Source organism: Chiloscyllium plagiosum, unplaced genomic scaffold (genome assembly GCF_037043375.1).
Source record: "Chiloscyllium plagiosum isolate Xiang-an unplaced genomic scaffold, Cpla_swu_hap1 HiC_scaffold_21, whole genome shotgun sequence".
Classification (NCBI taxonomy): Eukaryota; Metazoa; Chordata; class Chondrichthyes; order Orectolobiformes; family Hemiscylliidae; genus Chiloscyllium; species Chiloscyllium plagiosum.
Genome location: NW_028270159.1, coordinates 74,296,342 through 74,323,314, shown reverse-complemented (window position 1 = coordinate 74,323,314; position 26,973 = coordinate 74,296,342). Strand labels below are relative to the sequence as shown.

General features: G+C 42.7%; 1 protein-coding gene across 1 annotated transcript; it reads right to left on the bottom strand.

The window, feature by feature from the left end:
* Positions 1-7,636: 7,636 nt before the first annotated feature.
* LOC148146431 (putative G protein-coupled receptor 139) lies at positions 7,637-10,143 on the bottom strand. Its single transcript, XM_087998635.1, has 2 exons — positions 10,077-10,143; positions 7,637-8,538 (listed from the first exon to the last, which is right to left on the bottom strand). The coding sequence occupies exons 1-2, from the start codon at positions 10,141-10,143 to the stop codon at positions 7,637-7,639; spliced, it is 969 nt and encodes a 322-aa protein (XP_087854761.1).
* Positions 10,144-26,973: the final 16,830 nt, after the last annotated feature.

Below are 26,973 nucleotides of genomic sequence, written 5' to 3'. Positions count from 1 at the left end.
AACGAGAAGTGCAAATAGAGTCTCTGGCTTCCATAATTGTCTGGGCTGTACAAACAACTTTCTGTAGTTTCTTATGGTCCTGGGCAGAGAGGTGGCTATTCCAAGCATTTATGCATCTGGATAAACTGCGGCCTATGGTGCATCTGCAAAGGTTGGAGACGGTCTTTATGGCCAAGCCGAATTTCTGAAGATGCCTGCGGATGATCAGCCGTTGTTTTGCCGTCTTGACCGTAGCATCTATGTGGGAGGTAGTTCGTTATGGTCAGTCATTGGAAAGTGATGCCTTCGACCCTCTCCACCTCAGCTCCATGGATGTCGATAGGGCTCCTTCTCCTCATATCTTCCTGAGGTAAATGACCAGTTGGTTTGTTTTACAATACTGAAAGAGATCGTTATCATTGCACCACAAACCTCAACTAGCATTGTATAACAGCTTAAAAATGCCAGGTACACCCAACGAAGAAGGTTCTGGAGAGCTGACGGTCGGGTAGATTAAAAGACTGATATTAGGGTAATGGTTTGCAACAAACGGACGAGTTGGTTATAGAAAGCACTGCTCGAGATTGAACGTGAATCACGGCAATCTGTTTTGAATATTATGTATTATGGTTCTAGCTGCGATTAATGTCGGTTAAATCAAATCCATGTTGAAAGCATTTTTGGAAGATTTTCAGTTTAATCTTTGCATTTAGTTGCCTTGGTAGTTCATCATGGAACATATTCACATGAGGCTTCCGCTGTCCTTTCAACACAAGATCAGAAATCTATTCACAATGAAGTGCACAGGTAAAAATACATTCGAAATAGGAAAAGTTCTCAAATGGAGCACAAAAACAAATTCTCAGCCTTTTCAACAGCATCGTCTTTGACAGACACTCAATCCCATTGAAATATTATTCTAATTTCAACTCGTTAATTATAATGCAGAGCAGATTATTTCCCATTTGAGTGGCTGAGAGGCTCCTTTTCTATTCCTAGAACATGGAAATCTTTTCATTTGATGCAGCAAGGGAAATTCCACGAGTTGTTTCAAATTAGAAATTCTGTTTTATGATTGAGGATGCATTTTCAAAGAATCGTCAGACCTGTTGAATGATTTGCATATTTTAATAATTACGGTAAATGGATATTTAATCCATTGATATACGCTAGAGCGTAAATGCAGGTGTTGGTGCAGGAATTCAGAAGCCACAGCATGAATCCAATTTCTTGAAATACAAATATTCGATCATTAAACGTTTCATCTTCATAATTATATGTTGCTTCCTGACAGTTGAAAGAGGGTATGACATGCATCATCCACAACAACATAAAATAAGCAGACAATGTGAAGAGCAAGATGATGGATTTGCTCTGGATTACCAACTCTGGATCAGTATTGTTCTGTCTATTTCCCTGGTTCTGAAGGCAACGGCGGATGCGGTTGGCTGTTATAACATTCCTGACAGAGAGAGCATTGAGTGCCAAAATTAATACAATTGGAAGCAATGGTGTAATTATCGTATTAATCCATACAATCACTTTCCAAAATAATGATGTATAATAGTCTGGTACTGCAATACAAAACCATGGCACATTTTCAATAACAAATAAAGGTATAAATGCAAAATACCATGTAATTGACTGCAAACAGCTGACCGCACTCACAGTTATTATAACCGCTGCATTTTCCTCTTAGAGTCGGCAACAAATTGCTGCAGACTGATCAAATGTGAAGGCAATCGTGAACCAAACTAAACAGTCCAGGGCTGCAAATTGCAAAACAACTCTCAAAGGGCACACAGGAGTGATGAATAAGAAATTAACTGGGAAATAAAGAATGTTAATTCGTTCAAGTAAGACATTAGGAATGACAAGAAGTATGTCTGCTGTAGACATTGCCAACAAATAGCGAGTAGTGCATTTGGAGAGTCCACAATTGCCTCAATGCAGGATCACAATTCCTACGGAGTTAACTGGATGAAAAATAAAGATACACCTTTTTATGACTAGAGTCAGAACAAAAACATCAACTGAACATGTACTAAATCACAACAAATGCCTCAGATTATACTCCTCACTCAGTTGCACCACAGATGGTGTTAACTTGCAATGGAACAATTGTTGCAAGCATAGAATGAAATAATGACTTGTGTTGGAAAAAATAGACAAACAGAATAAGTAAATAAATAATCGAGGAAAAAATACCACATGGCGTGATATTTTCTATGGCAAGCATATCAAGTTGTTAGATTCAACGAAATGTTTAAAAGATTTTACACTCTTCCCAAACTGGTAATGGATAAAAAATCAAAATGCTAAGAGGAACAAGTTATTTTACATTAATAAACTCAATTAGCAACACAGTACATGAGCAGTCACAACAATATAAATTTTGTGAAAGGCAATTGGCATAGTTGATTATGAGGTTTAGGTAGTTTGAATGTGGTCACATGGTTTCTTACTTATGCTGGTAACAAAACTGAAGTGGCAGTTGGTCAGGGACGCTGCAATCAGATTGGGAAACGCAGGAGCAGATGAAAATCATTATGCAACTCGGTAAATGCAGGACATTGTCAGAACACGAACACTATAATTGCAAGTTGTGATTGCAGTATGCTTCATTGGCAACACATCCAACCACTCCACCATCAACACTCAGTCGTTGCAGTGTGTCCTGCAGAAATTTACCAAAGCTTCAGAGACAGCACTTTACACGCCTATAAATAAATGCACCTAAAACGGCAAGATTTAGATTTCACCACCGGAAATGACATCACCCCTGGACGTAACATCACCAACCCAAAGAAACCCTAACATATAAACAGAAAGAAGGAATCATGTACACTGCTTCGCCTGAAGTGCACTGAAGATGTTACCTAGTAGAGTGATAAAACGTCTGGAACTGAACCTCCCAGCTCAGCGATCAAAGCTATTTCCAGAACCTCAGCCTGAGCTATAAAATCTTCTCAAAACTCGCTATGTCAATTACATTGATGCCAACTGTAAGTTACAAGTGGGCTTGATCAATTACAGATGACAATTTCTTTTCCCCCAAAATAGCATTCGTATTCCAGAAGCGTTTTATGGCAATGGTTAAACGGTCACTATGAGACCAGTTGATACTGACTTCACTCCAACAGTTCTTTATCTCCAGTCCTAGCATGTTCATTTCTTAAACTTGTGACTGCATTTCTTTTCTCATGTGTCCACTTCCCTCTATATCCAGAATAGTGGCTTGCCATTAAAGAGAGAGAGAGAGATGGGGGGAGGGAGGCTATGGTATTCTATCCTAAATTCCTTGGGCATAAGCACTTCTCAGTCCAATTCGATACAAAGAAGATGTCTAAATTTCACGTGTTCATAAAACGTGTACTGGCCTGGCTTAGTACTCCTTTTTATTTACGAAAAAATATCAATAATGTGAGTGAGTATTTCAACATGCTTTTGAACTGGTCTCTGAACTTGGACTGTGTCACAGTATAATTAATTGTGTTTGTGCAACAATTTAATTCAGTCATCATAAGCGCAATTTGCAGGAAGATATTTCCAGAACCAGTATAATAGTTGAGATTTTTTCCTGCAGTAGTTGACGAATGGAATAATTACTAACGACAAAAGCATAAACTGCAGGATACAGAGAAAAGTATACTCATGAACCTCCTTCTCGCCATTTCTGGGTTATTTTGATGCTCACCTATGCTCTGATCCTTCAGTCCCTTGTGGACATGACTAGCCACTAAAATATGTCTGATTATTAGCGCGTTGAACAACAGAATGAAAACAAAAAAACTTAGTGTTTCAGGCCAACTCTCAGAGTTAAAGTCGGAGGCAGCATAGTTGCAGAGCTTTGGATTTATACCCCGTGGAATTGCGAAGGGCCCAGAATGGTTACAACATCGCAAATTCCAACTTCATGTTCAAAATTAACAACTAGATTACAACGTCCAATTAAACCCAGTATGTGGCAGAAAATATTGTATTCTGTGCTTGCAACGGATGCTGAAAATAATAGACTTATAGATTCACAGAGTGAGATCATGTATTTCATAGTCAATTATTTTCTGATTAACTGTTCTAGTTAATGTCCATAAACTCCTGCGAAGGATTTATTTTGATTGAGACGTATAGAGGGTTGCAAGCTGACAGCAATTACCGAGTAATTCTTTTTCTTGGTCAATTCCTTGGGATTATGCTACGATGGGGAATCCACAGGTTACAACATAAATAAATGTATTTCTGCAAAAACATAACATCTGCTGCATAAAACCAATAACAGTGAAGTGGTACAGACATAGCGGGCAATCTTCAGGATTGATTACATGAATAACGTAACAGAAGAAATGTATAACAGTGATTAACCAGAGGAGGATGACCCTCCCAAGTATAGTGAAGAGCAAAAATCACATACCTCCTTCTGCTCTCCATGTCTGTGTCTCTGGGATTATCTTCTTTATTTTCATCCTTCAGCTTCGTCCGAACTCGATTTGTCACTAAAACGTGTCTGACTGTCAGAGCATTGACCAACAGAATTAAAGCGAACGCTGGTGAAGAGGTTAAAACCGGATCAGGCCAACCTATTGCCACACACCAAGTCGTAGTAAATCAGCTTGATTTTACTTCACAGTGGAATGGCACATTGTTCATGATCACCCGAGTTTCCTATTCAAAGTAGAAGGGGATGTTTTTCAGGAAGAGTGCAGTGCAGGTTGCTGATAGAACCACAGTCGTAGTTTTGTCAGTGTAACAATTTGTTCTCAGCTTCTGACAAATGGTCACAAATCGGTAAAAGGAGGAGAAAGTGAGGACAGCAGATGCTGGAGAGTCAGAGTGGAAAAGGGTGGCGCTGGAAAAGCACAGCAGGTCAGGCAGTGTCCCAGGACCAGGAGAGTCGAATTTCGACTACAACCACTGCATCAGGAATGTGGAGGGAAAAGTGGAATGAGAGATTAGGTTAGATTCCCTACAGTGTGGAAACAGGCCCTTCGACCCAACAAGTCCACACCGACCCTCCGAAGAGCAACCCACCCAGACCCATTCCCCTATATTTACCCCTGACTAATGCACATAATACTATGAGCAATTTAGCATGGCCAATTCACCTGACCTGCACATCTTTGGATTGTAGGAGGAAACCGGAGCTCCCGGAGGAAACCCACGCAGACATGGAGAGAATGTGCAAACTCCACACAGGCAGTCGCCCGAGGCTGGAATTGAACCTGGGACCCTTGTGCTGTGAGGCAGCAATGCTAACCACTGAGCCGCCGTGCCGCCCAAATGGAAGTAAATGGAGGAGGCGGGGCTAGGGATAGGGTCGGTGGTAAGATTGGTGGATGCAGGTGCGGGGTAATTGTGAGAGATTGCTGGGGAGACTGGAGCAGATAGAACAGGTCAAGAGAGCAGTGCTGACTCAAAGACAGTTTAGCTGGGCGTTGCCATCAGCGTTAGTTCCTAAACTAGATGGATCAACTTGGCATTGTATATATTATAGAAAGAGCAATCTGTCTCGGTTTACGTAGTCAGAAGTCTTCATTTATCAGGCTACTGTTGTCTTATTCCTTTTGATTGAATATGGATGAGAGGCTGGGGCGTCCTTAAAAAATTAAACACGAAAGGAATATCTGCGTTTGTTACTGCAAATAAACGGCGCCAATGTTGGGTTTAAACTATCTCCACTGATTATCAAACACTCATGATTCAAGGTGCAGCTGAGATATGGACCAATGCAATGCATTTAGATTAGTTCATATAGTGCATTAGTTATTTGATTTTTTACTGGGTATTCAACTACAGTAAACATCACTCCCACCTGTCATCCAGCGATATCATTACCGAGTATAAACTGTATTTACTGGAAAGTCTCAATAGGTTGGGTCTGTTTTTCCTGGAGCATTGGAGGAGAGGGGTGACCTTATAGAAGTTTATAAAAATCAAGAGATGCATGTTTAGGATGAACAGATAACGTCTTTGCTTTAGGTTTTGCAGTCCAAAATTAGAGGTCTTCGGGTTAAGGTGACAGCGGAAAGATTTAAACTTTTTCACCCAATGGGTGATACGTGTGTGGAATAAGTTGCCAGAGGAAGTGGTGGAGTCTGGTACAATTGCAACATTTAAATCTGGATGGGTATATGAATAGGAAGGGTTTAGAGGGATATTTGCCATATTCTGGCAAATGAGACTAGATTAAATTAAGATATCTGCTCAGCATGGATAAGTTGGTGTGAAGGGTCTGCTGCAGTGGTGTAAAACTCTACCACTCTGTGCAATGCTGATGGAAGACGTCGTAAATCCAGTGAAGACAAAACTTCCAGATTTGTGACAATTTCTGGCTGGATAGGACAACATTTCAACATGAAGGTGTTGACGGGAACAGAGTTTGCTATGAATATCTAAGAGTTTGTGAGTAACGTTTCAGTCCACATCAGAGGGAGACCTATCTGTGCGTGTGTGTGTGTGTGTGTGTGTACACTTGTTTGTGGATGATGCTGTCAGTTTGGATGGTGCAGTGAGATGGTGAACTCCCTCTCAGCGTCACTGACTGAATCCATGAGGATTTTCACTTGCACCACTCCCAACTGCACTAGCGAGGGGAGGCCATCAGAAGGTAGTCTTGTATCATTTTCAAAACATGAGAGGTTGGTTGCATCATTAGGACTCTGCACACATTGACAGGAAATGCCTGATGAGAATGCATTAGAGTAGCAGCCCATTGGCATTGGGAAGATTGATGCTGACAAATAGCAAGCCCAGCCATTTGTTAAGATTGGTCTTGTAATCACATGATGCAATTTTTCACGTCGAAGATGCTCATAGTAGCTGTTTGTGACATAAGTCTACACTCTGTTGAATTGTTACTGAGCAGTGAGACCAGGTATTTAATCGTCAAACATTTTCTGACGAACGTTTCTATTTAATTTCATCAAAACCCACCAAAGCATTTGATTTGTTGGAGACTTACAGAGGGTTCCAGGCTGACAGCCGTCACCCAGGTGGAAATTCCACTTCCCCAGACAATTCCTTTGGATTGTGCTACAATGAGGAATTCGCAGGTCCCCAGTTCAACACTGACCCTACACTGGGCCTGAGTACTCTATGTGAGGAGTGTGATAGAATATCCCCCATTTTCCCTTGTTGGGTCAAATCCAATAACACTCAAGAAGCTCGGCACCATCCAGGACAAAGCAGACCCCTCTTGATTGATACCACAGCCACTAACATCCCGTCCCTCTTCCAAGGATGCTCTGTAACAGCAGAATATACCATCTTCGTGGAATACTGTAAAACGTCACCAAAGACCCTCAGACATTACCTTGCGAGCCCACACCAATTCGATCTAGAAGGACAAGGGCAACAGATACAAGGGAACATCACTGCCTGCAACTTCCCCTGCAAATCTTTCACCATGCTGCCGTTCCTTCACTGTCGTTGGGTCAAGATTCAAAAATTCCCTCCCGCAGGGCGAGGAGAATCTATTTACAGCACACGGATTGCAGCAGTTCAAGACGACAGCTGACAACTCCTTCATAGTGGCATTTTGTAGGCATGGGTATTGAATTTTGAGCGAACCGGTGACGCACACATCCCGCAAGTGAGAATTAAAAATGATATGCATCGTGTGGAAACCTTAGATATCTACTGTGATCTTCACGAATGACTTTTATTTATTGAAAGCGCAAGGAAGTTTTTCAAACAGGTACTTTACTGCATTACGTATCTCCGCTCTAAATCTAGACAATGTTGCTGCATAAATGAACGTGTTTGTGCAACAACTTAGGTTCTGCAGCATAAAGCCAACAATACTGAAGTGGTACAGAAAAGGTGCGTAATGATCAGGGTGGATTTTTTGGATGGCATAATATAAGAAATCTATGACAACGATTAACCATAGGAGGATGAAGCTTCCAGAAATGGTGAAGAGCAAAATTACAGACTTCTTTCTGCTCTCCATCTCTGGGTCTCTGTGATTCTCACCTATACTCTCACCCTTCAGCCTCTTCCGGATTCGACTGGTCACTAAAATATGTCTGACTGTCAGAGCATTGAACAAAAGAATCAAAGCAAATGGCAGTAAAGGCGTTAAAACCATATCAAGCCAATCTAATGCCACCCACCAAGTCTCAGTGAAGTAGCTTGATTTTGTATAACAGTAGAATGGCACATTGTTGATTATCATCATAGGTTCATATTCAAAGTAGAAAGGGATGTTTTTCAGACAGAGCAGGATGCAGGTTGTTGCTAAGACCACAGTAGCCATTTTCTCAGTGCAATATTTTGTTCTCAGCTTCTGACAACAAATCGTCACAAATCGGTCAAAGGAGAAAGTGACCGTGAACCAGACAGAACAGTCTCTTGCTGCACGTATCAGGGCCCCAATAACACTGCAAACAGGAGTGATGGACAGGAAAGACCGAGGATAATAATAAAAGCGAAAACTCGTCAGCAGAATATCAGTGATAATTACCATCAGATCGGCAGCTGCCATGACCACCAGATAGCGAGTTGTGCAAGGGGAAACATCACACTTTCCTCGGGAAAAGATGACAATTGCCAGCAAATTAACTGTGGAAGACAAATACCAAATGACGTGGTGAATTACTGATCAGAAACCCCCTGCCTTTTCCAGACAGTAACAATAAGATTTTACCACAAAAATCAGCGCACCCTGTGAGTGGAAGTTGGAGGGATTGAGTGAAATTCATTGAGTGAGGGGCCATGAGTTCAGTCTTCGTCCAAACTCCACAATCTCTAGACTGAGTGTGCAATTTTAAGAATCTGAGACACACCTGAGTGCCCAATGACTCTAAAGATTGTGGAGTGTGGACAAAGACTGAACTCACCAGCCCTCCGTAGATAGCAGAAGGAAGGTTTTGATTATGTTCACTTGTAAAATAACTGTGTGAATATCTGTAATAGATTCTTAAAGGTCTCAGCTCCAATTTTGGCCAAAACAGAACCTGATGAAAAAACCAGGTTCCCAAATAAATCATAGCACTGGCGATTAGACTGTCAATAAACCATACTCTCCTTTTCCCCTTGGATCAGGTCATCCCCGGCTCGTAGCATTGGACCAAATCCTGATCAGAGCCTCAACAGAAGGGGAAACCAATGATCAGTCAAGATTGCTCCAAGTGTCTTGTGCAAGTGCAGCATATCAGAGCATACAGAGCTCCTTTCGTGACAACGTAAAAGTGTCAGACTGTGATGTTTAGACTGGAATTCCACACATCTGCACATGAAAAATGTCTCGAGGAACAGAGATTAGGAGGACATTCTGTCAAGATTTGAATCTCCTGACCAGACGGGCTGAGGAGAAGAGAATTTCCAGAAGGGAGGGTAATTAGATGAGGCTTTACGAATCAAAACAGACTGCATATTCACAATATTCAGACGCTTCAAACCGAAGTTGCTCAAAATTAACATTTCAGGTTCATTCTGAGGAAGAGTCCCCAGACCTGAAACGTTAACTTTAATTTCTCTTCACAGATGCTGCCAGACCTGCTGAGCTTTTCCAGCAACTTCTGTTTATTTTTTCATGCGGCATATACTTCAACTCCTTTGTTATAACAAAACTAATCTGCCTTTGATTTAAAATTCAGGATCTCCATTGCGGTTTCTGGAACAGAGTTTCAAACTTTCCCGACCTTTGTGCGTCATAGTGCTGACAAACATCTCTCCTGAACACTCTGGCCCTAATTCTCAGACTGTGCTTCCTCACTCTAGATTACCCAAAGTCCTCATCTGAATAACAAAAGCAGAAATTACTCAGCATGCCAGGAACATCGGTGGAGAGAAAGCAGAGTTTAATGTAACATTTCCAGAGACCCTTCTGCAGAAGTAATTTGCATGATCACTCCTCATACCTTCAAACCGCATGAAACCAGAACAGATGGCAGAACACTGAGATCAGAACATGCAGCAGCAGCAGTGAAGTTGGGAGTCTCTATCAGCAGAGAATTGTACCAAGAATGCTGCTCAGTGAATTGCTGGTGAATTATCCAGGTTCTGAATAATGCTGACCAGCTAGTGAGCTTGTGACATGACAGCAAAGAGCGTATCAGCAGCAGATTAATACAAGTTCACTTATCATAATGCCATACCAGGGATCCCGATAAATGCAAGGATGGTGTAAAACACTATTTCCAAACGTTCAATCGTTAGATTCATTTCTCTGCGAGGTGATTTGTCCCACTCTAATTGCCATTGGCCATCCGGATCCATTACTGATTTTAGAATAGATCCTTCAGGAAATGATGAGATATTAACTTTCCCATTTATTTGTATATTAAGACATTAATCATTATCAAAAGGGAAGAATAAAGTGAGGCCCATAAGGAGAGAGCACTGTAACATGCTCATAGAACACAAGGATATGGCAGAGATACTAAATGGATATATTTCATTTGTCTTTACTAAAGTTATGTTGAATATTTGACCATGTTTGTGTGTGTCACAGTGTGACCACGTACATTCAGGAGACAATGTGTACATGCATGTGTGTGTCCATGTGTTTGAGATCATATATGTGTTTGTATGATTGGCTGTGTGTGTATACATGTGTGACTATGAGTGTGTGAACCTGCATGCACATATGTAAGCGCAAAAGTGTGAGACTGCATGTGTTTATGAGACCACACGTGTGAGTGAGCGCATAAGTGACCATATGTGTGTGTGTGTGCATATGTGCACATATGTGTGTCTGTGTGTATGCGTGTGTGAGAAAAGAGCGCACGCAGTTGTGAGTGTCCATTTGTGTGACTGTGCAATATCAATTATGTGTGACTGCTCTGTCTGTGCATCTGAATGTTCGTGCATGTCTCTGACAATGACTGCGTGTGAGTGACTGTGTGTATGCCTGATCGCATGTGTGTGACTGTATGTGAGTGACCATATATGTGCGAGTGACCACATGTATGTGTGACTGTGTGACCGTGTGCATGTGTGAGTGACTATGTATGTGACAACGTGTCTGTATCTGTGACTGCATATTGCTGTAAGACTGTGTGCTCGTGTGCATGTGTGTGTGAATGTGTATGTGTGTTTGTGTGAGCGTGTCTGTGTGTGAGAGAGTAACTATGTGGATGACTATGTGATCATGTGTTGTGTGAGAGGTCACATGCATGCAACTACTTGTGTGTGATTGTGATTGCGAATGATTGTTGGAGCGGATATGACCACGTGCATGTCACTGTATGTTTGTATGAGATTTCCTGTGTGTGTGTGTGTGCGTGTGTGTGTGTGTGAGATTGTGCTTGTGTAAGTTACTGTATGTGATCACAGATGTGTGAGTGACTGCGTGTGGGACCACACGTGTGTGAGTTCTCAAGTGTGTGAGAGAACACGTGTGTGAGAGATCAATTGTGTGTGTTAGACCATGTATAAGCGATCGTGTGTGTGTGAGAGAGACCATGCATTTGTGTGACTGTGCATGTGAAGGCCACTGTGTGACCATGTGTATGTGTGTGAACGTGCGTGTGTGTGTGTTTGTGAGAAACCATGAGCGTTTGAGTGACTGCGTTTGTGGATAACCATGTGTTTGCATGTGATAGCGTGTGTGTGTCACCTCATTTGTGTGTGTGAGACCACATTTGTGTGTGAGTCTGTGTATGTCTGTGTGTGTATGTGTGTGTGAGAGAGAGACCATGTGTGTTGGGGTGAGTGACTGAATTTGTGTGCGATTGTGTGTGTGATTGACCACGTGTGTGACATACCATATGCACGCGAGACTGCATGTATGTGTGTGTGTGACCATGCGTATGTTGATGCATGTGTGTGACTGCGTGTGTGGATGTGAGATTGCATGTGTGGGTGACCACCAGTGTTTGTGTGATCATATCTGTGTGTGATGATGTCACCGTGTGTGTGAATTGCTGTGTGTGTGTGTGAATTGCTGTGTGTGTGTGTATGTGCGTGTGAGACCATGCCAGTGCGTGTGACTGCTTATATGTGTGCGTGTGTGTGTGTTTGTGTGCATGTGTGACTGACTGTGCGCATGGGACCGTGTGTCTGTGAGTGACTGTGCTTTTCTGTGTGTATGATACTGCATGTTAGAGACCGTGTATGCGTGTATGGGGCCATACATGTGTGTGAGACCACAAGTGTTAGTGACCACATGTCTGTGTGATTCTGACCATGTGTGTGACAGTGTGACTGCATGGATGTGAGTGTGAATGTGTGGATGTGAGTGACTATGTGTGTGCGCATGTCTGTGTGTGTATGTGACTGCTTGTGTGTGAAGGTGTCTGTGTGTGAACGTGTGTGTGTGTGACTGCGTGTGTGCGTATGACTTGATGTGGGTCTGTGAGACTGTTTGAGTTTGTGTGACCTTGTCTGTTTGTGAGAGGCCGTGTGCAAGAGTAAATTCGTATGTGTGACCTTGCATGTGGCAGTGTGAATGTGTGTATGTTTGATTCTGTGTGTGTTTCTTTCTGAGTGTGTGTACATATATGTATCTGTGTGCATGTATTTTCTCTTACTGTGTGTCTGTATGCGCGTGTGTGTATGTCTCTGTGTATTTCTGTTTGTGTCTGTGTGTTCCTGTGTGCATGTGTGTATGGGTATGTGTGACCGTGTGCATGCATGACCATGTATGTATGACTGTGTGCGTCTATGTGCGTCTCCGTGTGTGTGTGTGTGGTGTGTGTGTGTGTGCAGATACACACACGCCCTCCGATCTAAATTGCCTAAAAGATTTTTTAAAATCCTTACCTGATTAACGCTCCATATTGAGTCTTTTATTAGATAGGAAGAGGAAGACGGATACATAACGTTACACGTGTAGTGTTTCAGGTTTAATCACTGCCCGAATATATTAGTTCATGTACCTAGCAGTCGCCATGTACGCTTCCACTCCTGTTCAGCCTTCGCTCAGTTGATTCATGAGGTAAGCATTTAATATTTAAATTTCACTTCCCAGCTGCCCCCTGGCTTCCGCTCTCTCAACTCCCATGGCTGAAATGGAGAAATAAATGCTTCCTGTTAACTTTAGTTTAAGAGGACAGTAAATGAAAAATTCTATGTGGATTTTCAAATCATTGACTTCTGTTACAACTGAAAGCATTACATGTCTTGCTTTCCAGTACAGGGCCAAGAACACTGTGTAAACATTAACTCTCTTTGGAAAAGTTGATAGTAGCTACGATTAAATGCAACAACGCAAAGTGGCTGCGCAGAGGCTGATAGCTAAGTTTGTGACCCATCAGGATGGCTTCAACTGGTAACTTGGGTTCATGTCACACTAGAGGTGACCGCACTACATTATATACTCTCTCTCTCATGGACACACACACACACACCATCTTACATTTTCATGCACTCACGCACATTCTCTGTCTCATACACACACAGACATACAGTCCCCACACTCAAACCCACGTATACACCCGCTCACAAGCTTGTACTCTATCACACTCCCACAGTTTACCAAGCTTGTACACACGATAATACACACAGTCTCACGTGTACTCAAACTAACATACATATACTCACATGCACATGCATTCTCTCTCGCAGCCCCACGACACATATATAAGTCAATCAGACTGCATTTGGATTTGCAGAATTATGTTTGCAGGAACATTCTATTTTGCTCAAAAATACACAATCTGCAGGCAGTCAATGCAGGAAATCATTCCATGTATTTTTTTTTTAAATTCCACTTTGGAAATAGAATCAGTCTGACTCACGATTGGGATACAGACAGACTCTAGCCTCACAACTTCAATGCATTGTTTGCGCTCTGATGTCACTTTTTTTTTAAAACCTTAAGTTGTCTAGAGAATGTGACTTAAAACAAGTACTGGCATAGAAAGAACAAGGAAGAACAAAGAAGATTTACAGCCTAGGACCAGGTCCTTTGGCCCTACAAGCCTGAGCCGATCCAAATCCATTGTCTAAACCTGTCGCCCAATTCCTAAGCATCTGTATCCCTCTGCTCCCCACCTACTCATGTTTTTGTCCAGAAATATCTTAAATGAATCTACAGTGCCTGTTTCTCCGAGCACTGCTGGCAACGTGTTCCAGGCACCTACCATCCTTTGTGTAAAGTACTTGCCACGTGTATTCCCCTTAAACTTTTCACTTTTCACCTTGAAAGTGTGACCTGTCGTTGTTGAATCCTTCACTGTGTGAAAAAAGCTTATCTCTATCTACCCTGTCGATACCCTTCATGATTTTGTAGACCTCAAGCATGTCCCCCCTCAATCTCCTTTTTTTTTTCTAATGAAAACAATCCAAACCTTCTCAACCTCTCTTCATAGCTCGCACCTTTCATACCAAGCAACATCCTCGTAAACCTTCTCTGCACCCTCTCCAAAATGTCCGCATCCATTTGGTAATGTGGTGACCAGCACTGTTGCACAGTATTCTAAATGCGGCCAAACCAATGCTTTGTACAATTTTAACATGACGTGCCAGTTCTTACACTCAATACCCTGTCCGATGAAGGCAAGCATATAATATGCCCTCTCGACCATTTTATCCACCTGTGCGGCAACCTTCAAGGTACAAAGGACCTGAACTCCCAGATCTCTCTGGTCATCAACTTTTCCCAATGCTCTTCCGTTCACTGTATAATTCACTCGAGAATTACTTCCCAAAATGCATCACCTCACATTTGCCTGGATTGAATTCAATCTGACACTTCTCCGCCCAACTCTCCAGAATATATAAATTCTCCTGTATTCGTTGACAGTTGATTGAGTTTTTTGAAGAAGTAACAAAAAGGATTGATGAGGGCAGAGCAGTAGATGTGATCTATGTGGACTGGAATAAGGCGTTCGACAAGGTTCCCCATGGGAGACTGATTAGCAAGGTTAGATCTCATGGAATACAGGGAGAACTAGCCACTTGGGTACAGAACTGGCTTAGAAGACAGAGGTTGGTGTAGGAGGGTTGCTTTTCAGACTGGAGGCCTGTGACCAGTGGAGTGCCACAAGGATCGGTGCTGGATCCTCTACTTTTTGTCATTTACAAAAATGATTTGGATGTGAGCATAAGAGGTACAGTTAGTAAGTTTGCGGATGACACCAAAATTGCAGGTGTCGTGGACAGCGAAGTGGGTTACCTCAGATGACAACAGGATCTGGACCAGATGGGCCAATGGACTGAAAAGTGGCAGATGGAGTTTAATTTAGATAAATGCGAGGTGCTGCATTTTGGGAAAGCAAATCTTAGCAGGACTTATACACTTAATGGTAAGGTCCTAGGGAGTGTTGCTGAACAGAGACCTTGGAGTGTTGGTTCAAATCTCCTAGAAAGTGGAGTCGTAGGTGGATAGGATAGTGAAGAAGGCATTTGGTATGCTTTCCTTTATTGGTCAGAGTATTGAGTACAGGAGTTGGGAGGTCATGCTGCGGCTGGACAGGATATTGGTTAGGCCACTGTTGGAATATTGCATGCAATTCTGGTCTCCTTCCTATAAAAAAGATATTGTGAAACTTGAAAGGGTTCAGAAAAGATTTGCAAGAATGTTGCCAGCGTTGGAGGATTTGAGCTACAGGGAGAGGCTGAACAGGCTAGGGGTGTTTTCCCTGGAGCGTCGGAGGCTGATGGGTGACCTTATAGAGGTTTATAAAATTATGAGGGGCATGGATAGGATAAATAGACAAAGTCTTTTCCCTGGGGTCGGGGAGTGCAGAACTAGAGCACATAGGTTTAGGGTGAGAGGGGAAAGATATAAGGAGACCTAAGGGGCAACTTTTTCACGCAGAGGGGTGTGCATGTATGGAATGAGCTGCCAGAGGACGTGGCGGAGGCTGGTACAATTGCAACATTTAAGAGGCATTTGGATGGGTATATGAACAGGAAGGGTTTGGAGGGATATGGGCCGGGTGCTGGCAGGTGGGACTAGGTTCGGTTGGGGTATCTGGTCGGCATAGATGGGTTGGACTGAAGGGTCTGTTTCCATGCTGTACGTCTCTATGACTCTATGACAGTCTTCTGTGATTTCTGCGACTCCACCAATCATCCTGTCATCTGCAAACTTGCTGATCATACCAACAGTGCCCTCTTCCAGGTCGTTTATGTATGTTACAAACAACAGTGGCCCCAGCACTGACCACTGTGGAACACAACCGGTCACCTTTCTCCATTTTGAGCAACTCCCTTCAGCGACTACTCTCTGTCTCCTGTTGCAAAACCAGTTCTTAACCACCTAACTAGAACACCCTGCAGAATATGTGACAGCACGTTCTCCATTTGTTTACCATGGGAAACCTTATCAAACGCCGGACTAAAGTCCATGTCTATGACATCTACTGTCCTTCCTCCATCTATCAGCTTGGTCGCTTCCTCAAAGAACTCTATTAAGTTGGTAAGGCGTGGTCTCTTCCGCACAAACTCATGTTGCCTATCACTGATAAGCCCATACTTTTTCAAATATAAATCGATGTCATCCCTCAGTACCTTCCACAGCAACTTTCCCACCATTGCCATCAGGCTCACTGGTCCGTAGTTACACGGAATTTCCATACTACCTTTCTTGTACAGGGGACAAAATAATTAACCCTCCAGTCCTCTGGAACCTCGCCTGTGTTTAAGGATGCTACAAAGATATCTGTCATGGTCCCAATTATTTCCTCTATCGCCTGCCTCGGCAACCTGGCAGAGATCCCATCAGGTCGTGGGGATTTGTCCTCCTTAACATATATTCGCTACTTATGTCAACGTGATCCGGAGTAACCAAACTTCTATCTCTAATTTCAAAATTCATCATGTCCCTCTCCTCAGTGAACACTGATACAAAAGTAATCATTCAAAGTCTCACCCATTTTCTCAGGTTCGACATATAGCCTTCTTTCCTTATCCTTTAGTGGACCAGTCCTTTCTCTAGTTACCCGCTTGCTTCTTATATAAGAATAAAAGTCTTTGGGATTCACCTGAATTCTGCTTGCTAAAGTTATTTCATGTCCCGTTTTTGCCTTCACGATTCCTCGTTTAAGACTGATCCTATTCTCCCAATATTCCTCCATGGCCTGTTTTGTTCTTAGCTGCTTGGACCTCATGTATGCTTCCCTTTTCTTCTTGACTAGTCGTATTATTTCTCCTGTCATCCACAGTTCATGAATCTTGTTTTTCCTATCCTTTGGTTTCAAGGTGACATGCCTAATCTGCACTATCTTTAGCTTATCTTTGAAAGGCTCCCACATATCAAATGTGGACTTCCTTTCAAATAGCTGCCCCCAATCCACATTTCCTAGCTTCTGCCTAATTTTGATTCATTGGCTTTGGCCCAGTTTAGTACTCTTCCCTTTAGACCACAATCACCTTTGTCTATGCGTATTGTAAGAGTTATGGAATTGTGGTCACTGTACCCAAGGAAATCCCCCACCACGACTTCTACCACCTGGCCTGGCTCATTCCCCAACACCAGGTCCAATATGTCGCCTTTCCTCGTCGGACTATTGAAAAAATCTTTTGACTTATTTTTTCTTCTTCCTCATGCTCATTTTAGGGATGCCTGTAATATAGCCGCAACAATGTAACTGCACCCTTCCTATTTCTCAATTCCACCCATAATGCCTCACGACTCAAGTGCTCCATAGTGTCCTCCATTAGTGCAGCCGTGATACCTTCCCTTGCCAGCAATACGACTCCGCCACCCGCCCCTTTTACTTCTCTCCCTTTCCTATCTGAAGCGTCTATATCTTGGAGCATTTATTTGCCAATCATGCCCTTCCTTCAACAAAGTATCTGTGATTGCAATAATGTAATACTCCAAAATACCAATACAAGCCCTACGTACATCTGCCTTTCTCACTATACTCCTTGCATTAAAGTATATGCACTTCAGGCCACCAGTCATTTTGCATTCATTTCCTCTCTGCCTCCTCTTCCCCTTAATAATGCTAACTCTATGATTCTTATAGTCTCCAGTTTCCACCTCGCTGTCTACCTGTCTTCTCTTCTCGTTCCCAGCCCTCTGCCACATTAGTTTAAAACCTCCCCAACAGCAGCAGCAAAAACTCCCCCAAGGACATTGGTTCGAGTCTGGTTCAAGTGGAGACCGTCCAATTTGTAATAGTACCACCTGCCCCAGAACTGGTCCCAATGTTCAACCAATCTGAACCCTTCCCTCTTCCACCATCCCTCAAGCCACGTGTTCATCCTGCCTATTTTTTCATTTCTACGCTGGCTCGCACGTGGCGCTGGTAGTAATCCCGAGATCAGTACCTTTGAGTCCTCCTTTTTGACTTCTCTCCCAGTTCTCTGAATTCTGTTTTCAGGACCTCATCTTGTTCTTTACTTATATCGTTGGTGCCGATATGCACCAAGGCCAAGGCTGTTCACCCTCCCATTCAGTGAACCGAAACCTGCAATCTATTCTAAAAGACGAAAGACAATCTAGGTTTGTTCAATGTATCATTTCAGTTGCATGACCTTGAAAGGTTTTGCTATAAATTCTGTGTCTTATAGTCCTGCTTGATAGCCACCTGATGAAGGAGCAGGGCTCCGAAAGCTAGTGCTCTCAAACAAACCTGTTGGACCATAACCTGTTGTTGTATGAGTTTTAACTTTGAAAGGTTGAGACAGAGGCATTCTGAAGAAATTAGGTGGGATTGCGAGGAAAATTTCCTTTCTATCTTATTGTATTGAATACATCGCCTATAAATATAGCTTTAAATCACGCGTCGAATATGAACTGGCGTAGTCATTTTTCAATTATCAATATTCTATTATACCACATTCATGCATTTCTTTTTACTTCAAAAATATATTTCATCCATTTGAAAGACCTTCATATAGAAATAGTCACAAATGTAGGATGGTTCTGTACAACAGCATGACAAGGGACAAAGAAAGGAGTTTGTCTCGCTCCAAAAAGCCAAAGACTTCTCTTACACATAAAGGCAATACTTAAGTGCATTTGAGGCACTGGAAGGATCCCATAATTGAATGGAGCTTCATCGTGCATTGGCTAAAAGACCTTTAAATGGTGTTCTTTCGCCACTGCACCATGGAGGCATCTGCCTCATGCTATCGAGTGGCCCTCACAAAATAGTTCTGGACCTTCGAATGTGCTCATCTGCAACACTTGGTCAGGATCAACTCCTTGTTCTGGAAGACCAACAAGTTTTGGACACATCGATGAGCGTCTTTTTATCAACCTCTTGGTCCTCCAGGAGCAGTCGATGTCTGTTGCAGACTTGGCAAAGGCAAATTCCAGAAGGAGATGTGTGATAGTCTATAGTACATCTCCACACTCCCACACCCCCAACAGCTTCGAGGGCAGCGTGTGGTGGTACAGATCCACCGGGCATATATGTGGTTTCTGACAGGCAGTATTATTCTCGACACTAACCATGGCATGTCTTGGTAATTGTTTGAAAAATGCTGCTGTTGAGGCATTCTACCAAATGAATCTGACAGCCTGCCCAGGGAACCGCGCGACAGAACCCACCCTCAGATTTTTCCGCAGGATCTCAGGAAAGCTACCTGCTCTCCACTTCCTGAGAGACTGTGGTCAAAGGTGTTTCTCTTTGCATGAGGGGCAGGTGGTAAGGAGCGATCCAACTACCTGGAGCATTCGGTGGCGATGAGACCAAGTCCATCTTTCGCAACACTCTGTCCTCATTTTTTTTTAAATTTCAGAAACATACTTTATTCATAAAAGTATCTTAATGGACGCAAATAGTCACGAAAGTAGTTCATTTCTGTACACTAGCGTATGGATTTTCTTGCAAAAATATACGTTCTTCATAAAAATACAACCTTATGTACATGTACAATTAACGAAGGTGTTCACATCTATACACTCTTTACATACAGAGAAGAAATGAAGCCTTGATGTTCACCATTCTCTGTGTTTGCAATCAACCTCTTGGCATTTTAGCTGAAGCAACAGCAGGGCGCAATACACAGAGTTATATACAAAATTACATTTTCTTCATACAAATAAATCCTTGTGTACAGTTGATGAAGCCGTTCAGATCTATACTGTCTTTACTAACAGAGAACGAACTTAAGCTATAATATTCACTATCCCCTGTCTTTGCAAAGTAAATGAAGTAACAAAAACAATCATTTGCATTCTGACGCCTGGTTCTGGAACGTGCATCCTGCACGTTCCCTGTTTGATGATGTTCGATATTTATGTGGTCTCAGATAAGTAGCTGAAATCTCTTTATGGATGTCTGAGGTGAGGTGAAGTTTAAGCATAGCTTTAAAAAAAAATCCAAAACTGCATTAGTTCCGATTTCGATTTCAGGCCAACTCATCTTTCTTTTGCTGTTTTCTCACATTTAATAATAGAATTACGTGGCGGCACGGAGGCTCAGTTGTTAGCACTGCTGCCTCACAGCACCAGGGACCCGGGTTCAATTCCCGCCTCGGGCGACTGTCGGTGTGGAGTTTTCACGTTCTCCCCGTGTCGGCGCAGGTTTCCTCCGGGTGCTCAGCTTTCCTCCCACAGTCCAAAGATGTGCAGGTTAGGAGAACTGGCCATGCTAAATTGCCCGTAGTGTTAGGTGGATTAGTCAGGAGTAAATATAGGGGGGTGGGTTTCTCTTCGGAGAGTCAGCATGGACTTGTTAGGTCGAAGGGCCTGTTTACACACTGCGGGTAATCTAATCTAATCTAACCTACATTAGTGACCCTTCAGTCCGCAGCAACTGTCCTGTGAAGAGAGATTGAGCAGATTATGCCTATTCGCCCTGGGGTTTTGATGAATGAGAAGAGATCTAATTGAGTAGCGGGGATTGGCAAAGTAAACGGGGAGAGGATGTTCTCTCATAGTCAAGAAGTCGAGGTCATATTTTTAGGGTAAGGGGGAGCAGAAATGTGGTGGATTTACATCTCTCAAAGGTCGTAAATTCACTCTCCCACAGTGCAGTGGATGAGGGACATTGAGTAAATTTAAGGAGCAGATGGACAAGTGTTTAATCAGTAATGATTGAGGGGCGATGCAGAGGGGACAGGAAAGTAGAATTGCGGCCAACCTGAGATCACCAATGAATGGTGCAGCTAGCTTGAAGGTTTGAATTGCCTCAACTTATCCCTGGCTCTTATGTTTTGTGCTCGTTTGTTCCAGAGTTAATAGAACCTTGGAAGGTCATCATCAATGCATCCAAGGACCACGTGGCACGTAGTGGCCACGTCCTTAAGTACGCTGGAATGCAGGTTATTTGAGCCGAGTGATTTATCAGCCTTTAATGTGATCCGTTTACCCAACACCATTTTTCTGACGAATGATGGTGTCCTTCATTTTCTGTTTAGAGCAGAGAAAGTTGATTGGGGATCTGAACAAGGTGTTGAAGATTATGGGAGGCATGGCAATGTGGATAACAAGCGGCTGTTTGCTTAGGATCAATAATAAGGAAGGCCGAGCCGGGGGATGATATTAAAGTGACAAGCAGGAGGTTAAAAGGGGAATGTGGGAAACCAGAGGCCGGCGGGTGTCAGGAATGCATGACCTATGAGGATAGTGGAGGCAGAAACCTAAAAATCTTTTTATAAAGTATTGGGGTATGCACTCGAAACGTGAGATCATTCAAGGCTATGGGCCGAATGCTGGAACATAGGTCTAGCACAGACGTTGGATAATTTGTTTTGAGGTGCAAACTCGATGGGCTGAAGAGCCTCTATGGCTCCTTCATCGCACTAGACTCTGTCCCCAGTATTACTAGTGCTTTATTTACGCCCTCCGTTGTTAAGACAGAACTAAAATATGTATTTCCAGGATTTTCAACCATTTTCCACAGTTTTAATTCCCTTATTTTGAGTTATTCCTCCTTATTAATCATTTTCTCCTGACATTCCCATAATATGTTTGAGAATTTTAAAAAAAATTCTGTGCATGTTCACACTCATTCTCTCTCTCTTCCCCTCTTAATCAACACTTTGTTCTACTTTGCTGAAATCAAAACTACCCCCAATCCTCAAGTCTGCTGTCTTTATTTTTGACAAATGGGTATTCTTGTTTCTTGGATCTCAAGCAAAGAGGTATGACAACTGTAAATTCCCTATAGTCTTCCCACAGGTATAAATCGCAGATTGCAACAACGTCAAGCTTTAATTTTAAATTATTCGGATTCAAAATCACAGACCAATTAACGGAGAACAAAGTGCTTGAAGTATTCCACAGTATTACTAAAATAGTGTACGCAATCATTGCCATCATTTGAGTGCCTGGTAAGTGACAATAACTAATTCAGGTTTCTGAATCTGTTGGGGAACTGTTATTGTTTTTGTTAAAACAGAAATTGCTGTGAGATCTCTACAGGTTTGGCAGCATCTGTGACAGAAATCAAACTTAACATATTCCCTGCTTTCTCTTCACAGATGCTGCCTGACCTGCTGAGCTTTTCCAGCCATTTCTGTTTTAGTTTCAGGCGTCCGCAGTTATTTCAGTTTTTACTTGGTTACTGTCTTTGTTGTCGGATTGATAGGCAGTCGCATGTTGTTCCGTTATCTTGTTCAGTGCTAATCAGCGTGTTCTCACCCAAAAAGAGAGCCATTATTTCACTTGAGAGAGAGAGAGAGTTGACCGGTGGTGTTTGAACTCAAGGATCATTACGTCTGAGGTAAGGGGAGAGATTGAGGAGGGAAGTACTTCGTAGTAACCTCAGGCAGGGTAGGGAATTGAGTTCATTTTTCTGGTCTGCCTCTATAGCATAAATCAGAATTTCCATACAATCCCTGCAGTATGGAAACCGGCCATTTGGCTTAGCCTGGATTAGCCTGCTATGAGGGATGTAATTGAAGGTGTTACTAAAATCCATATAGACAACATCCACTGCATTACCCTCATCGATCAGTTTCGTATTTTTCACGTCATACCTCAGGGACAACATTGCAATGGTCTCTTTGAAATGTGAAATAAACGTGCAATGTGAGAGATTCTCAGACTGATGTTTTCTCAAAAAGACAATGCTGCTGGTGCAGTGGCATGGGCTGTCCAGCAGAGGGTGGCATTGTATTACTTTAAAGAGGGACACAGAGACAGAGAGAGAGAGATTCTCTGAGTCTTAGATTCACCACATTTTAATTCATTCATTCATTCAAACGTCCATCAGAGCAAAGTGATTCCCATTGCAAACACAGATGGACACTTACACAGACGGAAAATATGACCCTAAAACTACAAAATGCCGGAGTACAAATTGAGCTATTCAGCCCAACAAGTCTGCTTCCCCTTTCAACCATGGCAGATAATTTCTCAATACCATTGTCTCACTTTCTCCCTATAACCGTCAATCACCTTGACAATCAAGAACTTATCTATTTCTGTCTTAAATATATTCGATGATCTATCCTGCACAGCCCTCTGTAGCAGTCAATTCCACAGATTTGCCACTCTCTGATTGAATACGTTTCTCCTTATCTCCGTTCTAAAAGGTTTTCCCTTTCCTGTAAGCCTGCTCCATCGGGTCCTACACTCTCCACGAATGGAAACGTCTTCCTAAAATGCACGGTGTCCATACCATTCAGTGTTCAGCATGTTTAAATTATTATCACACATACGCACACATATGCATATGCACACACGTACAAACATACACCGATATAAACACAGATGCACAGACATATACTTAGAAAAACACACACGCATGGTTACATATGCGGGCACACACACAGACAGGCTTCCAGAAACACACACAGATACAGGCACGCGTGCTCACACACACACAAATACACACACAGACACAGGCACGCGTGCGCACATACACACATGCACACACACAGACATGCACAAACACATAGATACACGCATCGACATGACAATCAATTGTATTGCCATCAAAACAAGGGGAATTACGAAGAGAGGAAGTTTGACCCCATTTCAACGTTTTCAGTGCCAAAGCAATAGAGACCCCATGACATTGAGATGCACACACCCCTGGATGGTGTCAGCTTCCGGAGTTTCTTTGGAGCTGGACCCATCCAGACAAGTGGGGAATAATCTATCACACTTCAGACTTGTACCTCGTAGGTGATGGATAGATATTAGCGAGTCAGGAGGTGAATTACTTGCCGCAGTATCCTTCTTCTCTGATCTACTCTTGCAACTACTGTTTATGTGGTGAGTTCAATTGAGTTTCTGCTCAGTGTTAATCCCAAGAATGTTGACAATGAAGGATTCAGTGATGGTAATGCAGTTGAATGTCAAGGGGCAGTGGTTAGACTGTAAGAGGGCATGCCAGGAGCATATTAGGCATACCTAATAATGAGGTGTCACTCTGCTAAAGCTACCAAGGAGGACAACGTGCGTGCCAAACAGCATGAACAGCAAGTGATAGACAGAGCTAAGCGATTCTCCAACCAACAGATCAGATCTAAGCTCTGCAGTCGTTCCACATCCAATGTGAATGGTGGTGGACAATTAAGCAACTCACTGGAGAATGATGTTTCACAAATATCCACATCCTCAATGATGGGGGAGCTCAGCACATCAGAGCAAAAGATAAGGCTGATGCATTTGCAACAATCTTCAGTCCGAAGCGCCAAGTGGGTGATCCATGTCGAGCTCCGCCAGTGGTCATCAGCATCGCAGATACCTGCCTCCAGCCAAGTCGATACACGCCACTGGATACTGCAAAGGCAATGGGGTTTCATAACATTCCAGCAATAGTACTGAAAACATGTGCTTCAGAACTTGCTGACCACTGGTCAACACCGGTGTTTACCCAACAATGTAGAAACCTGCAACACAACATAGGATAAATCCAAACTGGCTAATTATGACCAGTCTACTCTCGATCATCAATAAAGTGATAGGAGGAGTCATTACCAGTGTTATCAATCAGCACCTACTCACTAATAACCTGCTCAGTGACGCCCAGTTTGGGTTTCGCCAGGGTCACTCAGCGCCTGACCTCTTTATAGTCTTGGTTTAAACATGGACAACATAACTTTCCAACTTCTCTACTCAGTACCGTGACTGATGAAGGCCAGTGTGCCAAAAGCCTTCTTCAATGCCCTGTCTGCCTGCGACTCCACTTTCAGAGAACCATACACCTAAACTCCAAGTTCCCCATGTCTCACTGTACGGATTAAGGTCTTACCACTCACCATGAAACTCTACCTTGATTCGATTTTCCAAAATACAAGACCTCACAATTATCTACACAAAGCTTAATTTCCCATTTCTCGAACATTTGCCCAGATGATCAAGGTCCTGTTACAATTTCTGATAACCTTCCTCACTGTCCATGATACGACCTATTTTAGTGTCATCTGCAAAATTACCATTCATGCTTGTAACCTTTGATCCAAATCATTGATATAGATAATAGCAGGAATGGGATCTGCATCGATCTCTTCCATCTTCCAAATTCTTCCATCTCTTCACTAGTCAGAGACATCCAGGACAAAAAGCATCCTTGCACTGATACTCTTTGCTTCCTACCATCAAGCCAGTTGCATATACAGTTTTCCAGCGACCCCTGGATTCCAAGCACTCTAACCTTCCAGAGCAGCGTACCATGAGCAACCTTATCCAAGGTCTTACTGAAATCCACTAGACTAATTCTACCACCTTGCCCTCGTCATACTTCCTGATAATTTCATCAAAGAACTCTAACAAATTTGTGAGGCATGATCTCCCACGCACAACATTATTCCTAATAAAACCCTCTCGTTCCAAATGCATGCATATCTTACCTCGCTGAATTTTCCCAGCTTAATTGCCCACCAAAATTTTATGTTTACTCATCTATAGTTCCCAGGTATTTCTTTCCAGCTCTTTTTGAATAATGACACAATACTCACTCCCCTCCAGTCTTCCAGGAACTCAACCATACCAACAAATGATGCAAAAATAGTAGCCAGGACCCTGGCAATTTCCTCTCACGCCTCTTGCGGTGGTCCTGGATATATGTGGTCAGCACTAGGAGATTTATCCACCTTCATGCATTCTAATACGTCCAACACCACCTTTGCTATGATATGAACGGTCCTCATGATATCACGACTAACGTTCCCACGTTTCCAAGTCTTCACGTATTTCTCCACAGTAAACATAGAGGAGAAGTATTCATTGAGGACATCACCCATACATGTCTACTTTGGTCCTTGAGGTGCACTATTCTCTCTCTAGTTATTGTTTAACCTTTAATATGCAGAAAATGACCTCTTTGGATTCACACTAATCTTCTCAGACAAGCCTACCTCATGCCCCCTTTTTGCCCTTCTGATTTCCTTCTTCAGTAAACTCCTGCGTTCCCGATATACCTCCAGGGATTCCCTTGGTACCAGATGCTTGTAGCTGAGCCATACCTCCACTTCTTCTGGTCAAACCCTCAATATCTCTGGTCACCCAGGGTTCCCTATCCCTGTGAGTCTTGCCTTTCCACCTCACAGGAGCAGGTAGACCTTAAACTGAAGCTATTTCACTTTTAAAGCCCTCCAAATTTTCGGAGATCACTATGCCTGCAAACAAAGTACTCCAGACCACACCTGCAATCTACTGTCTAATTCAATCAAAATACGCCTTGCCCCACTTTAGAACTTGAACTTGTTGACCATCTATATCCGTTTCCATAAATATTTTAGAATTAATAATCTATAGTCATTGGTTCCAAAGTGCTCCCAGCTGTCCCCTGTGACACTTGTCCAGCCCTATTTCTCAAACATTGGTCAGGTTTTGCTCTTTGCCAAGTAGGATTCTTTACATACTGCTTAACGAAACTTTCCTGAGCGCACTTAACAAATTCATATCTGGACCCTTAACGCTCTGATAATTCCAGTCCCTCCAATCACTCTGCATACTTGTTCCTCTAATTCCCGTTGACTACTTGGGGACCTGTAGAACAAGCTCAATAACGTCAACAAACTCTTCTTATTTCTGAGGAAGATTTACTCTGTATCAAACCCGTACTGTCACTGTACTGGGAATATTTGATCGGGGACAGCGTGGTGAGAGCTTTACTCTGGCACAGACTCACAATGTCCCTTAGGGAGGGAATTCCTGGATTCTGACCCATTAGCACTGAGGAAACGCTGATATTTTTCCATGTGACGATGGGACAGCGAGACAGAGCGATAAGGTGTGCAATATGT